This window comes from Glandiceps talaboti, chromosome 18, assembly GCF_964340395.1.
Source record: "Glandiceps talaboti chromosome 18, keGlaTala1.1, whole genome shotgun sequence".
Taxonomy (NCBI): Eukaryota; Metazoa; Hemichordata; class Enteropneusta; family Spengelidae; genus Glandiceps; species Glandiceps talaboti.
Genome location: NC_135566.1, coordinates 209,964 through 233,537, shown reverse-complemented (window position 1 = coordinate 233,537; position 23,574 = coordinate 209,964). Strand labels below are relative to the sequence as shown.

Genomic DNA, 23,574 nt, shown 5'->3' with positions numbered 1-23,574 from the left:
TTTCCTTGCGTGAAGACTACCCAGGTATTCCTCTCACGATCATAATATTCAGCGTGGGAAGATCTGCCGAACGATTAGACAGAATCGTGCACAGGACTTACCGGTCACAAATCACTGAGGTGTAGACATATATCCATTCCAGAGAAATCCATTAAAATGTCGCGTGTTCTTTCGAGGCGAAGTACGAACAGTCTCGATCAAGAGAGAGAGCAGTTTATCAAAGCCCAGGTAAGTTTTGATAGTCAAATCAGTTTTGTCGATGTCATCGGGATTGATATATAGTGATTAGTATCAACTTCATTATACTACATGTACACATAGGGTTAACACCCTATCTCTTGTCAGTGTGGATAGGTACTTTCTCAGAAGATTAGAGATTTGAGTTCGATTGCAATCAACAGTTTATTATGGCTATGGGAAATATCAATGCATTGTCATTGGTTGGGTCTTGATTGTTGTGAAATCCCTCCTGTTTACTAGTATTAGGAGCACCCTCTGTAGAGGTGATAAGAGTTCACGTGTACGTCCCCATTTGTTCCCGTGACGATCGCATCCGCAATGTTTTTGAACAAGTTCGGGAAAATGTAGTGTAAATATGTGGGAACATTGACGTAACTCGTATAATGATATTGATAATAAGGTTGTATGTAGACTCAATAACATTTTCTCGTCAGTTTTCTGTAACATCTCGAAATGGTGGGATATTTAACGTTACTCATAAATATACATGTAATAAGTATTATTGTCACTTTCTGCGCTGCCAGTGACATTTCGTAGTTATATTTATGTACTGTCATTTCTAGAGCTCTCCCGATTAAACTGGATGGTTACGTTCATCGAGTTAGCTTCTTAAAACTACCGTATGTGTGTTTTGTAAACGATACCAGACAATTCGTATTAACAACATAGCAACCTCTCATTGATATTAGTGACAAATAGCAATTGAATGTCGTCATTCGATCTTCGTTCAGGCGTCCGTCATCGAGAAAGCTAGTTCTGCTGTGTACTAGTATGTCCTGGACTCCTGGTTTAATGGTTGACGTAACAATACAGTCAGTAAAACACAATCAAGGACATTCTGATAGTTATCGACTTTCTATATGCCTTCACAGTAAAAACTTTTGTTAAGAGATTTAAATGTGTAACTTGAGTAGGGAAAATGACCAAGTAACTACAATTAGTCATTGATTTCCTCCAGGGAATGGTTAATGACTTTCCATTCTGGCTCTAGCTCAGTAAATCCCCAAATTTCAGTCAGAAGTTGTTGTAGCATATCAAACACAGCTGTCTGTATGAGTCTATGACCCAATCAAATTTACAGATGACCTGGAGCAAACACAAACCTTAAAATCTTGAATTTGAAAAAGTTATTTTCAACATTGTCTCACTTGTCACATCTTGCAAACTATGTAATATGAATAATATATTAAAGTATAGCAACATGTATTTGTTACCAGGAAATATATGAACAAATTTACGTCAGAGTTGAGTCATGGAGAAGGACCATACTTCATGAAACCACACACAGTTTCCATGACCTATATAGGAAACACACTCTGCTTATCTGACAACAAAGGCTATGAAAGCATAACAGGTTTTTGTTGTCGGATTAGTGTGAATACATCTAAGGACATTCAAGTGAGGAAGTGACAGTGCCTGTGGTTTTATGATGTGACTTCAATCTAGTAGTACAAAATGTAGTACAATTTTTTTTCCTTCCTCTTTGTAGATATTGAATAAAACACATGTCCTGTTATTTTGGTGTAATGGATTTATTTCCTGCAATCTATTGTGTATAGTCATGCCTCTTAGGATTTATGACAATAAAGGAGTCATTCTTAGAATGATTATGATTCATGTGATGATGAAAATCATAAAAGTGCTCATGTTTACCTTCAAAAATGGAAAGTGACAATCTCTTCAGGGTTGTTTGTCATGAATGTATGCTGTCTGTTTGGATTATGTGACCATATTGTAAAATCCTGTAGATGCACATGGAAGGTCACAAACCAATCCTGAATCAAAAGGACAATCCTAAGGTTTTGAAATTCGTCAGCCATCTTTTAATTCTTCCAAATTCCATTGAAAATCCATAACTTATAAATAATGATAAATATGAGTACAAGGAACAGAACTTCTGTGCAGAAATATAGACTGGTGTTAGTGGTAATAATGTTGAATTGTATCCAAGCAGGGATATAGACTGGTGTTAGTGGTAATGTTGAATTGTATTCAAGCAGAAATATAGACTGGTGTTAGTGGTAATGTTGAATTATATTCAAGCAGGGATATAGACTGGTGTTAGTGGTAATGTTGAATTGTATTCAAGCAGGGATTCAGTTATATAAAGCATGTCACAATTACATGTGAAAAGAAAATCAAGAAAAAAATTGAAGAAAAAGAATATATCCAGAAATTAGATTTACAATACAAGTATACAAAACATCATTTTTGAGATAGATTCATATTTTTTTTCATGTTATAGACATACCTGTGTGGTCCTGGGGCTGTCCTACACATGATGTATTGCATTCAATATCATTAAGGTGTGGAGATATTTATGGGGGTTGGAAGAAGGCTAGACTCACTGCTATAATTACAGGTTGGGTTTTAGGTAGTCAGTACATGTAGGTGTGTTTTAATTGACTTTATGTGTAGGTATGCTGTTTGCTGATGATTGGGTGTACACCTGTAGTACACACAACATATATTGTAAAAAGAGGAAAATATATCTAATTAGCTTTGTGTAAAACGTCACAGTAGAAATGATTAACTTGATTCATGATGAATGTCATAGAATATAACATTTATATAGATAATCCAGCAACCCACATGTACCATCATGTACTATGACAAAAAAGACTATTGTCAGTCATAACATGTATTGCCTACATACTTTACATTCAGATAGACATACCTTTACCACTATCATTGAGATCTATGTTGATAGTGAGCACACCTTATCAATTATACTGAGGGCATATACTACATGCTGTTACAGAGTATGTCAGACAGGGTTAATGTGAGATGATGCTGTGTTTTTGCCATGTGGAAATATGTAAGAAATTTACATATGTTAATTTGTCAACTTATATTGTTTTCATAAAAGCCTACAATAAAAGGAACACACTGTTATGTGGAGAAAACTGACATGTAGTCTCAATGACCAAGTACTGTATTTCTCTTTTATCACCTTTTATTAGCTAAATCATAGTATGGAAGATATTTTTAGTTTGTAATCAGATATTGGAAGACAACATGTAATTGATTAGAGCTTATAAAATGAGATAAATTGGTGCTCACATTGTAATCAGTAATAGCAGTAGTAGTAGTAAGTACAATGTAGGTAAGATTTACCTGAGCTCAACAGTCTTTGTACTAGATTGACAAACAAATGTCTAGTAAAGCTGATTGGAAACAATACCTGTTATTATGTAACTTTGTGTTATATCTGATTTCACCCTTTATGTTACCAGGATTCATTAAATTGGTAACCTTCACAAAAACTCAGGTAATGTTGATAGATGGTGAATTTGAGAGGCATGAGAATATGTATCATAAATCAGTTATTGCGTATGAATGTGATAAATAGGTTAGGTCACCATAGTACTTGTAGACATTGTAATTAAGTAGTTATCACATGGTACATGTAATATAAATTTATGATTACCTTTGAAGAATGTAATAAATGAGTTATCACATTGTAATATAAATTTATGATTACCTTAGGATGTAATAAATTTGTTATCACATTGTAATATGATAATTTTGTGATTACCTTGGACTGTAATAAATGAGTTATTACATGGTAATATGATAAATTTATGATTACCTTGGAATGTAATAAATGTGTTATAACATGGTAATATGATAAATGTATGTGATTACCTTGGAGAGTTATCATAGGTGTCTGATTATCATAGTGGTTCAAAGTAATACATGTTTACAAATGTACCTACCAGGTAAGTACTGTGTAATTTCTTGTTCTCCGTTAACTCCCAGGATTTCATTTCCTGTCATTTACCTTGGCCTAAATCTTGATAGAGATATTGAATTAATTATATTACCTGTATTTGCAGAAAAATACACCTTGATGAAATATTAATGTTCAATGATATTATGGGGAATAAGTTGGAATACATGTACATGTAACCATATTTCCAACTTCCATATATGGTGTTGATTTGATGATACATGTGAGTCATATGATATTGGTGTTTCATATATTCCAGTTTGGCACACACATGTACATGTATTTACAGTTTAACTAACAGGTCAAATTTGATAAATTGTTATTTATGGGTAATGATTATAATATTATCTCCAATGATTTTTGTGTAACCTTTCCTCTTGATGATTTCCCAAAATGAGATATGTCTGAATGTTACACTGTATACATTATTGTCAGTACTCCTGTTGGCAAATTTTCCTACCATCATCATAAATAAATACTTCTCAAAGTACAAATGTGTTATCATATCATATTCAAAAATTGATACAGATTTTGTAGAGTTTGAAAAGATTTCAATGTGAAAAGACAGTGATGTGATGAGTCTGAAATGACAGTGATTCAGTGTTTGTGAATACTGACACCTGAACATTCACAAAGATGTGTGTATTGGTAGAGGTGATAAACTCAAGTTGGTTTTCAATTGTTTGAACTGAAACGTGCACACTTCAAGTCATCAAATATTCAGAATACAAATTTGATTATAAAAAAAGTTGTCATAGATGGTGGTGTATACACAAATTTTAATTACATGTAACCATAACTACATGTATAGTTAATCATAGTTCCAGTAGAGTTTTTGTTAGATGATGCAAGTGATTTTGGTATTGAACTTTACCTCTCAAACTACTGAGGATGAAATTTGATTCTACATTTGTATATGTATTAGTTTTCAATTTGTGTGTGTCATACATACATAAGTGATCATAGCAACCATGACTATGCCCTTAGCAACAGTCAGATGGTAGGGTTTATTGCAAATATAACAACAGGGTTGGGTAGGGTAGGCAATTGAATAAACATTTTTTTTAGATATGCAAATGTCCTTAACAACAAGACCACACCCATAGCAATAGGTAAACGATGATGTATTATGCCAACATAAGGCAAAGGAAGAAAAATTATAAAAATGTATGCAGCTATGCCTGGCAACAAGACCACACCCATAGCAACTGTTAACTGACATCATATATTGCATATATACGTGTAACAGTAATACCATACGTATAGACCTTACATACACCACTAGAGGGACTGTCCCACAGGTTTCCCACTCCATGTAGCAGTAACAGTATCTTTGGCAAATACATGATGCAGTGTGGTCAGTGTATGCATACAAATCATATAGATTTGTCAAAGTTCAACCAACAGTAGCTTTGTTTATTACTTTACAACACACTTTAATTACCATCTGAATGAGTACCTGTGTAGCTTTGTATTAACATGTACTACTGTTGGTTATTGTTTCCATTCTTTGTACAAACTTACATTGTATTCTAAACCTGTACTGATGTCTCACACATCTAAAGGGTATCCACAAATTGTTCTGAATTTCTAGAAGATGTCCACAAATTGTTCTGAATTTCTAGAAGGTATCCACAAATTGTTCTGAATTTCTAGGTGTCCACAAATTGTTCTGAATTTCTAGAAGATGTCCACAAATTGTTCTGAATTTCTAGAAGATGTCCACAAATTGTTCTGAATTTCTAGAAGGTATCCACAAATTGTTCTGAATTTCTAGAAGATGTCCACAAATTGTTCTGAATTTCTAGAAGGTATCCACAAATTGTTCTGAATTTCTAGAAGGTATCCACAAATTGTTCTGAATTTCTAGATGTCCACAAATTGTTCTGAATTTTAAAACTGTTTCCACAAATTGTTCTGAATTTCTGATTGATATGGCTGACAATGCAATGTGACAACATCTACATGACAATTGTACATTTTCATGCACCGTTCAATTCATTTAGACAAAGCTGTCCTTGGATAGGAATCAGGAGCCTCAGGTAGGCCCTAAAGGGTCCATCTTGAGTGTGAGTCACAGTTTTGATACAAGGTTATGTCAAAATACAGTTTGACAATGAACAGATTAAAAGACCTAAGCTGTCACTTTTCACACTTATCAAAGATAGATATGTTTGATATGACCACAGTTTTAATTGAAATTTGTTTTCAAAACCTACCTATGGGTGATTACTGTACAAAACATACAAGGCGTAAAATGATGAATTTTATACAGTGTATGATACTTTATGATCTGTAAATGCCATGAAATAAGTAGATAAAAAATGTATACAGTATATAATTTATTAAAAGTACTTAAAAGTATATAAAGCGTGATATGCTTCTAAGTTCTATGTGTTATCCTGATGTTGTTATCACATTATAAATCAAAAGTACATCATTTACAAATATTATTTTCATATACTTTTAATACAGTACAGTAGTACCTGTATAGTTGAGCTACGTTACAATGTTTTTTTTTTAAAACACATTATTCTAAATAACAATAATTTCGGTGAATAAAGTGTTAACAAATTTCCAAATCTTAATATTAATGATTAAACTTGCACACACACACACACACACACACACACACACACACACACACACACACACACACACACACACACACACACATATGCATACCTACCCACATACATACATACATACATACATACATACACACACATATACATACATACATGTACATACATACATACATACATACATACATACATACATACATACATACATACATACATACATACAGACACATACATACATACATACATACATACATACACACACATACATACATACATACATACATACATACATAAATACATACATACATACATACATACATACAGACATACATACATACATACATACATACATACATACATACATACATACATACATACATACATACATACATACACACAGACAGACATACAGACAGACATACATACATACATACATACATACATACATACATACATACATACATACATACATACAGACAGACATACAGACATACAGACATACAGACACACTCACACTTATAAGAAATACATATAGTGTAATTTATAAATCCAACCAAACTGTGATATGTCTTCAGATGCACAAACTGATCTCATTCAAACAATACCTGAGGGATATCGTAGAATGAAGGTAGTTGGATGCTATAACCTTGAAATCAGATCAACATCTTTGTACCAAAGCCTCTCTAGATGCTTGCTGCCTCCCTTATGAACATTCTGTTTGCTCATTAAGTAGATCTGGGGCACATTCAGGAGACAAAATATTTTGTTCTTATTTTGTCAGGTGACACGGCCCTCTCTTGGACAGTAATCCAACACAAAAATTTATGTTTGCAGATAAAATGAGATTTCATGGCCGTCATCTTTGTGTTTTGGCAAGTCTGTCTCTTACTCTGTTACCTTCTATCATCCTAGGTCCCTTCTGAAAATCTAGGACAATTGTTCAAACGAGAGCAAAATGTTTTGAAATGTCTGCAAACATTTTGTGTCTTGTGTGTGCCCATGTTTAATATACACTGACTGTGAGTGCAGGTAGTGTAGTCTTGCACATGCGCAAACCTACTTCCAAAGCGTGGGCACATAGCCTGGTTGCACCTTGGGCTTTGCGCAAAAATGCTACATTTATTTTGTTATGCAAATAAATGAGGGTGCTCATGAATAATTCATATAAGTGAAAGTACAGTGGGGTTAGCTGTATCTGAGAGACTATGGTATGATTTCATTGGTTCTATTGATTATCAGATCTCACCTGACATTGGTGTATCTGACAGACTATGGTATGATTTCACTGGTTCTATTGATTATCAGATCTCACCTGACATTGGTGTATCTGAGAGACTATGGTATGATTTCATTGGTTCTATTGATTATCAGATCTCACCTGACATAGGTGTATCTGACAGACTATGGTATGATTTCATTGGTTCTATTGATTATCAGATCTCACCTGACATTGGTGTATCTGACAGACTATGGTATGATTTCACTGGTTCTATTGATTATCAGATCTCACCTGACATTGGTGTATCTGAGAGACTATGGTATGATTTCATTGGTTCTATTGATTATCAGATCTCACCTGACATAGGTGTATCTGAGAGACTATGGTATGATTTCATTGGTTCTATTGATTATCAGATCTCACCTCACATAGGTGTATCTGAGAGACTATGGTATGATTTCATTGGTTCTATTGATTATCAGATCTCACCTGACATAGCTGTATCTGACATAGACTATGGTATGATAAACATCATGAGAAGATGATGCAAAGAAGGAAACAGACAGTACCGATACTATCATTTTGTTGTATTTATTATTACTTTTTTTGGCATCAATTCTGTACACATTGTACATGTATCTGTTTATAACATCCCACGGTCCGCCCATCCCAGCATGGCAACCAGCATGTTGAATACCTGCCAAAATTATGTGGTGCATTGCCATGTGTGAGTTTTATCATGCATGAACTAAGTTACAACTTCCAAGTGTACAGTAGTGTTCTCATTAAATTTCATGGTGAAAGTGTAGAGTGATAATATAGCGGATGTTGGTAGGTCAAAGGTCACAGTTGATACTTGCCCTTCGGTGTACAATTTTAATACACTAGACTTTATGTGGCAGTTGTTTGGTTTATGAGGAATTTATTAATGAGTCAGAGGACTGGTGACATGTACATTTATGTAACCCTGAATAAAAACTACCTCAGGGTAGGTAGGAAATGTAGACTCTTCAATGTCATATAATATATTAGATTTTATTTATTAAGTAGAAACATTCCTTTTACTTTAATGCAAGGTGCTTATTTTGTACATTTTAACAGCAGGTGTTTTGTATACATCATGTAGTTTGCGTTAATCTCAATAGACAAGCTATATTAATGAACAGAATTCAATGTATGAAATAGTTTTTCAAAACCCTGACAATAAACAATAATAATAACAATAAACAATACATTGTAGTTAAAAATGTTAAAAATGTTGGATGAAATTTACCAAAGCCCTTCAAATTGTTGTGCTATATCATGTTATTTGTGGTTGTGATCGTAGTCTGTAGTTTTGTTTTGTAAGTTAATATTGTCATTATGTATGCGAAACCCAGGCAGATTATTGCTACATCATTGCTACTGGCATTCAGAAGTCATCAAAGGAGTAATTGTAACCCCCTATGAATGAAATGGTATATCCTAGTCATTAAGAAAAGTGACAATTTTGTGGTATACTGTATTGCAAGGGGAGGTTCCTGTTTTGCTAGCTATATATTTCACCTTGTTTTATTGGTGCTACACTGTGTATAAGTGGACCATTGTGTTTACTTAGTGAACAGGTGAACCATGTAGAGTGACAATATCCTGCGTGGACACATACACTACAGCTTGTGTGCTCTTGGACTTGCACCAAGCTATGCAATTAAGTATTTTGATACAGTATATTTGTGTAATGTCTATGTAAGTGATTCACAGCTGTGAACTTGTTCCTTATTGGACAAAATCAGCTATCCAGGGGGGAGTTTTAGTCCCCTAGGCCAACAGCATTCCAGTGTGGCAGTGTGTTATTTCCCAAGGATCATATAGAGTACAAACAGGAAGTGGTGTACAAACCTGTCTGTGTTGATAGAGATCCCTTTCACAGTGCTGTAGTCAGTCGAGGCATAGACTTTCTACAGAGCATATGTATCACTATCAGGCATATTAAGGCATCAGTTGGTCACATACAGCTTACAATAATGCCTAAGAGAACCAGACTGCAAGAGATTTTTGACTCTGATGATGATGATGAGAATGAAACTACTAGTAATGTTGAGAATTCCAAACCAGAGGTGGAAACAATGGAACATGAGAAAACGGAAAATGGAATGAATGAGACAGAAATGGAAAACACAGCAGCTCTGATTCTTCCTCAAAAACTGGTAGGGTTTGTCACTGATTGTTTATATGGCTTGGTGGTATCACCAGTACCGGTATTCCAAACTGTTTCCAGTATTCCTGTAATGCTGACAGAGTAGTCAGACTATGTGGATTGGTAATTCTAGAAAGGACAGGATTTTGGCAATGTTTGTGTTTTATCAACTTCAATATAAACAATTGTGTACATGTATAGTTGGCAAACAATTCTATCATTTGTTTCACAGATATTACAAGGTTGTTCGGCCTGCTTTCCAGCTACTTATTTCAAGATCGACTGAGATAATTTATTATCATGACCTAATAGATTTGTGTCATTAATCACTTGAATGTAAAATTTGTAACATGGTTTAGTAAAACTTGGACTTATTAATATAAATCCCATGTCCACCATTGCATCAATCTACGCAAAATTTGGTGTTATGAAATGTTATTTGGTCAAAATGTCCAATGAGCTGACAGATATTACTATTCTTGTTATTAATACAATTAGAGCATTGATATCCCTGCTTAGTCTGTCACCTCCCTACTCCAAAATCATTTTAAATTGTGTCAAATCTGTCAATAAGCTATAATTGTGAAAAAAAGTGGGAAAATTTGTAAAAGTTCATTTGATAGAAATCTCATCCAAGCACATACGTGACATAGTCCAATTGTTTAGGTTCAAACCAATTTCGGATATCAAAAGAAAATTTTGAATAAAAAAATTGTGAAATGTCCAGATAAATAATGTAATTTTGATTGTGATAGATTTCAGTGGTATTGTGTATGTTATTTGTCATATACATTATGTAAATATAGGAAAGTGAATGTAATTGGAGAATGACTCAGTGTCATGTAGACTGTAAGATAGGTCATATTCAGACCCATCACTGTCTTAATCTGAGTGTTACAGTAGTTACAATAGCATGGCATGAATGTTACAATGTACATGTATCTTACAGACTGTATGGCATGTTGAACAAAGGAAAGCAAAGCTACTATAAATAACAACCATGTAGTGTTTACTTGAAAGAAAAATGTGACCTTACTTTACTTACACATAAAACAATGTAGGATCAATAACTGTTTATTGTATGTACTGTTACTGTGTTATTAGTGCAATCAAGATCACAGCAAACCTGATGCTTGCTGTTCTTATCTGCCAAGGTCATCTTGTCTGCTTACAATCAAAACTATTCACTAACAATATTGCCCAGACATGTGATTTTATTGTACATAGGCATATTTTATGATTTATATCGTCTGTTTTATGGTTGTACAATGTATTATCTGTGTATAAGAGAAGGTTAGTGGTTATAGGCCAAGGGTTATATAGATTGTTTAAGATGAAAGAATAATAATATTGATATGTTTTGATGTTTTGATGCTGTTTACAGTATGGTTGCTGTGTTATAGCTGTATTTAGTCAGGGCTTCTGCTAAATTAGCCAATCTCAAAAAAGTTTTCTCCACTTTCAGCGAACATTTGCCATTACTTAGTGCTATAAAAGTAATGTTATGAAGTTGTATATGTACATTATTGTAGATTTGTAGATGTGTATGTATACATGCACACATACATGTACATGACAAGTACTTAGGCATATATGTATATAATGTATGTTGTATGTGAAATTGTGTATTGTGAAATACAAATGTAGTGGCAAATACTTTGAATTATCACTACTTCATATTTTGTCCATAAACTTTCTGTCTGTGTACTTAATGAGAAACTTATTTTATCACAAACTTCAAATATCTCTTGATTAGGAAATTCTGAGGACATGTAGTAGTTATGTTGTGTACATGTACATTTGTATATACAGCACATAGCCTGGAGTGTATGGTCACTACACAAGACATTATTCTTTATGGTGTAGCACACAGATCTCAGTATACACTATATGTGTAAATGGTAAATTTAATTACACATATAAAAATTGTAACTATGTTGTGTTATGATAAAAGGTGAGTCACAGCTGATGTTATAACAATCACAGACCACTAGATATAAACACAGTCTACTTTACTCTCCACAGTCTACTTTAATCTATAGTAAAATTTATGATGTATTGGTGAAATTATCAAAATAACCGTAATAGGTAGTAAAACAAATCTTTTAATTTTGGAAAATGTTAACACTAAAACATTGACCATCTACAGTCATATTTTGAATACAACTTGACAAGCCACATGAGCCATGAGTAAATGTACAGTGTTAGTCTGGTCAGCTGTATGTTGACAAGCAATGACTAAATGTACAGTGTTAGTGTTAGTCTGGTGAGCTTTATGTGAAATCAGACATATGTTGTGAAATGCACTCAAATCCTTCACAACTGAATGGTTTTTATTGATTGCCGGATTTATCGACAGCTTAGAAGTCACCATATGGTCAAATATAAGTGATTTTTTTCTAGTTTTTTTCCATTACGTTTTTGAAGTATTATGTGATGCATTATGAGTCAGTTAATTTATCAAGTGTAGTTTCAAACACGTAAATTGAGTATGATAGTCTAAGTCTGATTTGAAATTGTTTCCCCGGGCCCCTAGTATTTGTAGAAGGAAATTAAAATGTGGTTTTAACTACATGTAGAACATATTGAGGATGTTTTAAAACCCAGAAAAAATGTTTTGCATTTGTGCAACATGTGTCTATTTTTAAATAAGAAATGTTATTCTGTAAATCTCCTTTAAACAATGCTTTTAGGCCTAATAAAACAAATTGTTTGCCTCCAGTTACCCGACCCCACATACCTAGTTTTTCATGCTGACCCTAAACTTTTTTTTTACAAATTCGAGAGAAAATATAAAACTGTTCTTTCAATCTGTAATGGCTGATGAGAAGAAATCAATAACACAGACCATATGGAAAACAACGGAAAACATAACTACCTGAACTAGATACTCACATATGTAAAAATATATAAAAAATATAAAATGAAATATCTACCTACCCCACCTATTCTAAAATTGAGTGTTATGGGAACCACACAAATTTTTTTGTATTAAGAATGGTTAAGTCAGGAAAATTTACCTGGGTTTAACATTTACAAAATTGACTAGATAGCTGTGTTAGTAAGATTATCTATACATCCATCCACTAGACTAACAGATTCATAATTTTTGACTGTAACCACTAGCTACTCCCACTAGACTAACAGATTTATGGTGAGTATAGTTGTGGCTATAGTTGTGGCTATAGCTGTGGGTATAGTTGTGGGTATAGCTGTAGCTATAGTTGTGGGTATAGCTGTGGGTATAGCTGTGGGTATAGCTGTGGCTATAGGTTTGGCTATAGTTGTGGCTATAGTTGTGGCTATAGCTATAAGTATAGTTGTGGCTATAGTTAGCTGTTTAGTGTCAATATCACTGTCTGTCATTTTGATAAAACCTTTGACTAATTCATGTAAAATCTAAAGAATAATTTTCTCTTGTTTTTCTTTATTTTTGTCATTGACAGACCACAAGCATCAACAAAGCCATCAATACACAAGAAGTACCTGTGAAAGAGAAGCACTGTAGAAATATCCTTTTTTGATATCAGATATGTCCCTACTGCAAACTTAACCTGATTATTGTATCCTCCCAGCCCTGTCCCCACCTTGCACCTCCAGCCTTGGCCCCACTTCATGTCTCCAGCCCTGTCCCCCACCTTGCACCTCCAACCCTGTCCCCCACTGTACATCTCCAGCCCTGTCCTCACCTTGCACCTCCAGCCCTGTCCCCACTTTGTATCTCCAGCTCTGTCCCCAGTCTAGCATCTCCAGCCCTGTCCCCAATCTAGCATCTCAAGCCCTGTCCCCAGCTTGCACCTCCAGCCCTGTCCCCACCTTGTATCTCCAGCCCTGTCCCCACCTTGTATCCCCAGCCCTGTCCCCACCTTGCTTCTCCAGCCCTGTCCCCAATCTAGCATCTCCAGCCCTATCTCCACCTTGCACCTCCAGCCCTGTCCCCAATCTAACATCTCCAGCCCTATCTCCACCTTGCACCTCCAGCCCTGTCCCCACCTTGCACCTCCGGCCCAAAATCAAAATCAAAATCAGATCAACATTGTCCTCACTTGCATTGTAAACTGAGTTACTTGATTTAGAATCTATTTAAGTGAGGACAGGACTGTTCTTGCCATAATCAGACTCAGTGGGAGACTTTCCAGTACCATCACTTCCAAGAGGTAGACTAGTACAATGTAGATGTGACAAATTATCTGAGTCAGTGGAGCTTTCAAATAGCCATTTAAAGGAGGCCAACATTTCTGCTTGAGCAGTTTTGACAAATTATTATGTTTACATTTAAAGCTGTATACATTATATTTATAGTGGTGATGTAAACAATGTAAAACGAACTTGAGGGTACAGTCTATCTCATCCAGTTTTATGTCAGTTTTCACTGGCAAATTGCTGTGTATTTTCACTGGCATTTAAAATCATGGCCGTGTACATATTACTTTTCAAAGAATGTGATTTACTATTATATGGGCAGCACACATAGGAAGTCATAACATAAAACAAAAGTGCAAATAAAAAAGTTCAGTTTAATCACAGCTTAATTTACACAGTATTGTTCACTTTATTATCTGAAAGTTTGGTCTAGAATAGTATTCATTATCTGAAAGTTTGGTTTAGAATAGTATTCATAATCTGAAAGTTTGGTTTAGAATAGTATTCTAGTAGAATTGCTTGATGCCATGTTTCCTTGACTTCACAGTAAGTGCTATTATTGGTACATTTCAAGAGAAAGGAGCAGGTACATTCTGGGCAGTAGTTGGTAAATTACCTTTACAAGGAAATCCTATTGTTTGTTGGAAATTCTGCCATGTGTGTCATAAAGTGCTTAGAGAAGGCCATCCCAATGTAAGTATCACATTTGAAATGTGAACATATTGATGGAATGTGTAGATGACATCTTTGAAATTGTTCTTGTCTCATATTATAATTGTAAATAGAAATTTTTAGCAATTTTTATTCGTAAACTTTCAAACATACAGTAACTTTTTACAAATTCTTATTTTGTGGGAAATATGGTATTATTTTGTCTAATTTTTTATAAAAGTATCAGTACTGTGCATTGAAACATTCACATTTTTTCAGTGTCCCTAATACAATGAACAGATTGCATAGATACTTGCTAGCTATCAAACAATAACGTGATAACATTAGAAAGAGAATATACATAATTGTAGAAAAGTTTGTTATAGTTGATACTAATATGAAACTTTTGTATGAGTTATAATATGTATGTTTGATCAGTGATTGGTCAAACCATTTGTTTACTGATATATGGTAATTGTTTTTGTTTGCATGACAGGCTATTACAGATTCACAGAAGTATAAATCTCATATTCAGGATTTAGGAAAGATGTGGGTAAGTAAACATTTTAAAGGTCATAGGTCACAGGATAAGTGAAAATGATTGTTGTCAAGGAAAATTTTAGTATCAAATCAAGCTTTTGTTCAAAACACAAATTTAAAAAAATTATACCTGAAATGTTCAACTCTACACTTCACTCTTTTTTTTTTGTCAATAGATTGACTCATTATTCAGAACATGTCTGTTTGATTCATTTTCAGGGTCATTTACAAGAAGGATATGGTAAACTAATTGCAGCATATACTGTTTTATTGAACACAAAGCTGGAGTTCCATTCCAAAGTGAGTATTAACCTGAAAATGAAGATAGTCTCGTAAGTAGACTTTTATCACTACTAAGGTAAAATCAGCATTGTTGTAAAACTCCTATCAGTGAACATGTTATCACTACTAAGGTATAACAGCATTGTTGTAAAACTCCTGTCATTGAACACGTTATCACTACTAAGGTAAAATCAGCATTGTTGTAAAACTCCTATCAGTGAACACGTTATCACTATTAAGGTATAACAGCATTGTTGTAAAACTCCTGTCAATACATGTAATGGTAAGTCTATAAGGGATGGTAAGTTTACACCTTCATATTTATAATTGATGTCTAACTTGTATTATTTGTTTGTAGAATCCCAAAATTCCAGGAAATCTAAGCATGACAACTGATGAGTTGGATAACCAAGCAGATGGTGATATCAATAACCAGTAGGTATTAGTATTCAATTCAACAATTCTTCACACACACACACACACACACACACACACACACACACACACACACACACACACACACACACACACACACACACACACACACACACACCCTATAGTGCATGTCAAACACGTAGATTGGGTGGAAGTTATGTCAACCAAGGAACCCCTATGAAGTATATAGTGTGTTCAGAAATAACAAGAATACCGTATCCCCATATGAAGTATATAGTGTGTTCAGAAATAACAAGAATACTGTATCCCCATATGAAGTGTATAGTGTGTGCAAAAATAACAAGAATACCGTATCCCCATATGAAGTATATAGTGTGTGCAAAAATAACAAGAATACCGTATCCCCATATGAAGTATATAGTGTGTTCAGAAATAACAAGAATACAGTATCCACATATGAAGTATATAGTGTGTTCAGAAATAACAAGAATACTGTATCCCCATATGAAGTATATAGTGTGCAAAAATAACAAGAATACCGTATCCACATATGAAGTATATAGTGCGTGCAGAAATAACAAGAATACCGTATCCACATATGAAGTATATAGTGTGTTCAGAAATAACAAGAATACCGTATCCCCATATGAAGTATATAGTGTGTGCAAAAATAACAAGAATACTGTATCCACATATGAAGTATATAGTGTGTTCAGAAATAACAAAAAATACTGTATCCCATATGAAGTATATAGTGTGTGCAGAAATAACAAGAATACCGTATCCCCATATGAAGTATATAGTGTGTGCAGAAATAACAAGAATACCGTATCCCCATATGAAGTATATAGTGTGTTCAGAAATCTCTATTTTCCTCTGACAGTTTGTGTTTATTTTGACATTACTAACACTAAAAGAATATGATTCCGGCATACCTCTGCATAAAAACAACAAAGTATATCAGCATTGACATTTCATCAAAATGTTGTGGTTTTCTTCCAGTTTTCAGTTGTCTGTAGAATTATTTGATTACCTTGATGCTGTGCTGGCAACGCAAGATGCAGGTAAGATTTACTTACAATATCCATATCAGTAGTGGAATGGTCCAGTTAGTGAAAGTAGGCATGTGTTTTGGAACATTTCATTATGCAGTTCAACTTCATAGGGAAGTAGATGGAATAGTGTAGTGTAAGACATTTCTAACCTGGGATTTAAACCATGGCCTTTGAAGTGTTATGTAGTGTAAGACAGTCTAGAGTTACAACAGCAATGAGTTCTAATTTGTTTCTGTATAGTAAAGATATGATTGTTTCACTTTAATGCATAATGAATGCACTCTTACAATACTGTGTGTTTTCTTTATCTGTTCTGTCCATGCATTTTCAAGGGAATTGTATCCAGGATTATTCAAACTTTTATTGATATATTTCCCCAAAAAGATTTGCTACAACATACTACCTACCAGATTGACACATATCAGGAATTATTTACATTGTCATATTCTAATACTAATTAAAACCAGTTCCATTACATACAGTTACATTTGATTGCTTGTGTGCAGCTTGGCTTTAAATATACATGGTTTAAGATGTAATTTAATGCAGGTGAACCAGTCAAACAAACCATGTCAGGAAAGATTTGAAAGTACACCTACAACAAATAAAACATTAATAGAAACATTCATTTATATATTATTGTATTGTATTATTTGCAGTGTTCAATTCATTTAACCCATCACGATCCAACTCGATGACATCAACTGGTCAGTGTAGGCTAGCACCTCTCATACCTATGATACAAGATGGCAGTGCACTCTATGATCTCTGTGTAAAAATACTCTTCAAATTACATGCATGTAAGTGCTTTTTATGGATTTTGGTGTGTCTTTGTGTGCATGCACGCATGCACACACACACACACACACACACACATTGGTTGATTTTAAAGGATAGTCATGGCAATATACATGTTATATTATTGCATATCTATATCCTGTTCTAGAGATATGACAGTGTATGTTCATAATTACATATTTTTCTACAGTTACAAATTTTTGGAAAGTGATGTAGTAGTTTTCACTGTTACCATAGAAATGAATCAAGTATGAGGAATGAATGAATGTAAATGGACTCAGGGTTCATAGTTAATAAAGTTAAGTTTTCTACTGTTTAAAATATTTAAAAGTTTATCTCAGATTGTATTAATAAGTTTGTTTATCATGACCAAGGGTTCTGATTCTTTACAGGTAACATTTCACATATTCAGGTTGACAGGGTTTTGTCAAAGTGTCTAATTACTGGCTTTACCAGTAGGTGGCATAGTGGTGATGACATGATTGTAGATACTTGGTATGTCATTTTGTGCAAGCAGTAAAGCCAGCAAACAGATAGTAGAGAGGTTTAGATGCGCATATTTACAACGGAAATCATAAACCCTAAAACAAAACATCATCTGGCTCAACAAAAATCTCATTAACAAAGCTACATTCTATCGGCTGGCTATAGACAAAAATCTTACCAACAGCGTTTCGTCAATTGTCTGGCATGACAAACATCTTTACCGATATTGTTACACTTTCTTTGAGTGAGCTACCATTATCTTAGGAGATCAACGCCAAATTCATATGTCCCTGCCAGGTAAACCTAAGGTTTGGCGCGTTCTTTTATATTTTTGAGACAGTCAATTGACTAAAATGTATCAATTGTAGTTCAGTTCTTGTTGTGCCAGACGATAACATGTGGAAATGTTAATTAGATTTTTGTTGAGCCAGATGAGAACATTTACAACATCAAAGAAATATTTTGTCTGGCCAGACAAAAACTGTGGCAACGTTAGTAAGATTTTTGTCGAACCAGGCGGTGTTTTGTTTCAGGGTTTGTGATTTCCATTGTACTTGTGTGCTATACATGTAGCATCAAAGTCACGTGATACGAAGCAATGCTATGTCAAAGTGGTGGTCCACACATAAATACGTTTTTGTCATTTTTCTTCAATTAAATGTCACATTTTTTCGGAAGCATAAGTGTAAACTAATTGTTCAGTTTTTCTTTGTGGGTAGTTGTGGGAAAAATGGCAAAAATACCGACATTTTCAGAAAACAAAGTCATGTTTGTGGCCTTCTGGACAGAAGGTGTCAACGTGTGTGCACATTCCAATGTCTTTCACATTTGCGTTCTGAACACGTAACTAAACACAACTTTGTATGCATCATTACCTTACGCCTTTACAATAACGCTCCTGTACGTGTATACATTCTACTGTGTATCTAAACCTCTCTAGTTTGACAAAACTGTCAACCTGAACAGGCTAAACATTAGTTGTCAGTAATGAGAACCTATGGTCGTGATACAATAACTAATTATTACTAAGGTTTACAGGCCTTATGAATGTATTTAAGGATTATCTCAGATATTCACTGGCATGTAAAAAATCAAGTAGCCACATCACTCCATAACTTTGAATTGTTGTTGATTTGTAGGTCTTCCAGCAGACACCTTGGCAGGACACAGGGAAAGATTTAGACAACAGTTCAAGGCACTCAAAGAATTCTTCCGTAAGGCTAGCAATCTGCAATACTTTAAAAGACTTATTCAAGTCCCAACTCTTCCAGCTGTAAGTAGCAGTCAGTTGTGTATCAAGACATATAAAAAATACAAGTCTCACTTATAGTACTGTAACAATTAATATGTATTGACAAGTAGCAATTATAGATACTTTATGCAAATAAGAACGTGGAATCAAATATAGTCACTGCCTGTGCAACACTCTGATGTTATATTGTTCATGCAGTAGGAAACCCAGGAATACCCCCTTCATACACCCTACTTTAATACATGCAAACCTGTTAGCACAGGATGGTTTCATACACCCTACTTACATGCAAACCTGTTAGCATAGGATGGTTTGAAACCCAACTGTAGTGGTACCAGGGGTAGGGTCAAATAAACTAACCAGTCAGCCACCAACAATCCAATGTTGCATTTGATATAATGAAGTTTTTTGTTTTCGATCTCCACAGAACCCTCCCAATTTCCTGATAGCATCAGATTACAGCAGTCATGTGAGTCCTGTGGTTGTCATGGCACATGATGATGATGTGGACAGTATCATGACACCAGACAGTCCTACTGTGAGTACAACAAGCAGCCAAAGCAGAGTTAGTATCATCTCATTTCATCCCCATTTTAAACTCTTCCACACCTTCACAACAATGGTCTTGCCAATATTATGAATGTATGGTGACATCGGTTTTGGAACATTCGATTCAAACTATTATGATTTCTGGGTGAATACACCTTAAACGTGAAAATTATCACTCATGCATTCCAATAGCAATTAATACTCTTATCTGTAGATTTCTTTCTAAGTGGTATTATCTGTAGTCATGCATGCATACTCTAAATAGACAAACAACACATGCAAGTCATATATCATGGGAACAAACATTTTCAATTCCACGTAAACACTCCAAATCGTAGATTCCTTAAGAAAACCCTTTGTAAAAAATATAAGCAAGTGAAGAGGTGAAAAAAAGTGCTTTTGAATTTATTGTATAATTTTTGACCATGTACTATGATGTAGATAGTACTTCAGTCAAGTTTGTGTGTGTGTGTGTGTGTGTGTGTGTGTGTGTGTGTGTGTGTGTGTGTGTGTGTGTGTGTGAATCATAAATGTTATTGTTTGTGAAACACATAGCAAGATGTTCTTGATACCAGTAGCTATACTCCTTCATCTTGTTCCCATTATTTTAACCTTGTGTCTTATTTTTGTTAATTAATGCAAATTGATGTCCAATATTTTGTTAAATCAGACCCCTGTAGATGAGAGCCTTGTGATGTTTGACCAAAGTATGGACCTAGCCTGTGATAACACTAAGGTAGCTAACCTATTTGAGAATGATGTCTTTGATGTAACTACTACCAATGGACAACATGCTCCACCCCTGCCTCCATTCCCACAACCAACCAGAGATGATAGGTAAGTTATGAAAAACAAAATGTTTATAAATCCTCACTTTGACCATTTGTAACTGAAATTTGAATAGTATTGTGAGGCCCTGATATCAATATATTTACAGGTAATATCTTGGTAGACTTCTGTTCTGGAGTTTCGTTTATTCTTGTGGTGCAATGTTTTTACATTGTCATCGATATTGAACACCTTTCCCCTTAGTGCAAATGGAAACAGATATCTTGAAAGGGAGTTTTGTCTTTTGTTCTGCTGATTGTGAAGTGGGAAAGAGATGTTGAACAGAGCCCTCACAAGGTATTGTTGGAAAGGAACCTTGTAATAGCGCCCTCACAAGATATTATAGGAATCTTTCAAATAGCACCCTCAAAAGATATAGAAATGAATCTTGAAAGGAGCAAGTGTTCTGACCATGTTTTTATTTGAAAACTTCAGGAAGTGGGAACAAAAACACAAGAATGTTCACCACTAGAGGGCAGTATCAATGTCTGGCAACTTGTTGAGTTGTTTGTGTGTGTTTGTTTTAATATCATCTTGCTCTGTTCTTGTCTACAACTTATGTTTATATGTGTCATCTGCAGAGACTTTGAAATTGAACAACTCAAGATTGATGTAGCCACTCTAAGAAGACAGATGGAGGAGATGAGAAAAGTGGACCAAAGACTTATTGATGGCTTGAAGAACAAAATACAGAGTCTTGAAGAAATGATACAGCAGAAAGATGAGGTAAGGGGTTAGATATGATGGATGAATCTTGAGAATTGCATATTGCGATGATGATGATGGTGGTGGTGGTAGTGGTGGTGGTGAGGGTGGTGGTAGTGGTGGTGGTGGTGGTGAGGGTGGTGGTGGTGGTGGTGGGGGTAGCTTGATATTGCAATGATCAGCAGTATAATTTTCATACTGCCAGAAAAATGTACACAATCTTCTTTCATCTCAAAAATTATGACAGTTACATCATAGTAGTAGTTGCTGTCTTTGCACACACATAGAAAGATAGAAACAAAAGACTTTCCTTGGATTTTTGTGTTCAATAATAATCATGTATTCAAGTGACTTTAAATGCAGATAGACTGAAAGGTGAATAATTCAGCCTTAAAAGTGTGCTTGTTAATTTGTCTGCAATGATTCTTCATTTCCAGGAAATCATTGCATTGAGAAGTCAATTTGACCAAACAATTCAAATGGCAAGTAACGTACCCCAGGAAAAGGTTGTAGAACTAGAAAGTAAGTCAGTTAATAAAATGAGCTTTCAACATCTTGATTGAAGTATTCCATATCGTTTAGTCCTTGGCTTCAGTATCCCCTTGTTTTTCTTTTAGAGTAAGAACTTTTGATGTTTTCGTTAGATATGATTCTTAAAAGTACACAGTTGGTCTGTAGAATATGCTAGAGTACACAGTTGGTCTGTAGTATATACTAGAGTACACAGTTGGTCTGTAGCATATACTAGAGTACACAGTTGGTCTGTAGTATATACTAGAGTACACAGTTGGTCTGTAGTATATACTAGAGTACACAGTTGGTCTGTAGTATATACTAGAGTGCACAGTTGGTCTGTAGTATATACTAGAGTACACAGTTGGTCTGTAGTATATACTAGAGTACACAGTTGGTCTGTAGTATATACTCAGTACACATTTCAGTTATTTCTCCAAACTGAAAAAGCATCAATTTATCAGTTGTTCCTCACTGGAACGTCCAACCCATTTTTGTCTGCAGTAGAAAAGACTCATTATTTTGGCAAGAAAATTAGCTAGGAATCTCTGTAATCTTTAATCTCCAGTATATGAAAGAAAATGAAATTTGTGTGTAGCATGAATTCCAGGGTATAAATATCAACACAACATGGAAAGTCTTGACAAATATTGTGATAATACAGTAACAAAAATTGTAAGACAATTTGAAGACTACAGACAAAAGAATGTCAAGCAGAATGGATGGTAGTCACAAACTTATGGTAATGTTTAAAACAAAACAGTCTTTTTGTTTCTTTGTGGTAATCCTGGTAAATGTAATGGCAAGAGTGTATTTAATAACAAAGAATTCACCCTGCAGCCATCATGCCTTAGTTGTATGATAACACAAGAGAACAGTATTCTGAAAAAAAAAGAAATCTCCTGAAATTATTCGACCTGCTTGTTTACAGGAAAAGCTAAAGGAAATGAAGAAAAGTTTCGTAAAATGAAAGATGTGTATAATGCTCTGCGAGAAGAACATGTACAATTGATCAGAAAGGTAAGTGGTCACTGAGGTCAATGGTGTAACATTTGAACTATGGCACAGATACATCTTTACATTAAAGAAACACTTCAAATATATTAAACATAAAATACAACTTGAAGAAAATTTCCCAATAACTTTTTGTAAGATTTTATCTGCAATTGTGAGTGGTGAACATAGGTTACATAAACAATGGCTAACAGTAATTTGGGTAATGTTACAAGATGTCAAAGTTCCATTTTCAATCCAGATAGAGAAAAATATTCTCATTTCATCAATTTGGAAACTTTAACATATCACTTCAGACCTTTTACTGATGAAAATACATCAGGGGTGAACAAATCCACTGGTCCGAGGTCCGGGACCAGTGATTTTTTTGGGCGGACCACACAAATTTGACCTTGTCTGGTCCGTCGGA

At 34.6% G+C, this 23,574-nt stretch overlaps 1 protein-coding gene across 3 annotated transcripts in view; it reads left to right on the top strand.

The window, feature by feature from the left end:
* Positions 1-23,574, top strand: part of LOC144448984 (huntingtin-interacting protein 1-like) — a 35,690-nt gene continuing 12,116 nt past the window's right edge. Inside the window, exons 1-14 of one of the 3 annotated variants that reach the window (XM_078139379.1) lie at positions 1-228; positions 13,400-13,463; positions 14,647-14,789; positions 15,244-15,300; positions 15,507-15,587; positions 15,928-16,004; positions 16,968-17,029; positions 17,680-17,820; positions 19,444-19,577; positions 19,984-20,121; positions 20,776-20,942; positions 21,515-21,659; positions 22,076-22,160; positions 23,083-23,171. In XM_078139379.1, coding sequence (XP_077995505.1) covers positions 157-228; positions 13,400-13,463; positions 14,647-14,789; positions 15,244-15,300; positions 15,507-15,587; positions 15,928-16,004; positions 16,968-17,029; positions 17,680-17,820; positions 19,444-19,577; positions 19,984-20,121; positions 20,776-20,942; positions 21,515-21,659; positions 22,076-22,160; positions 23,083-23,171 — 1,455 coding nt within the window. In that variant the 5' untranslated portion in view covers positions 1-156. Of the gene's footprint in view, positions 229-9,673; positions 9,964-13,399; positions 13,464-14,646; positions 14,790-15,243; positions 15,301-15,506; positions 15,588-15,927; positions 16,005-16,967; positions 17,030-17,679; positions 17,821-19,443; positions 19,578-19,983; positions 20,122-20,775; positions 20,943-21,514; positions 21,660-22,075; positions 22,161-23,082; positions 23,172-23,574 lie in introns of those variants that run through there. The other 2 variants (XM_078139378.1, XM_078139377.1) reach the window with 2 other exon arrangements.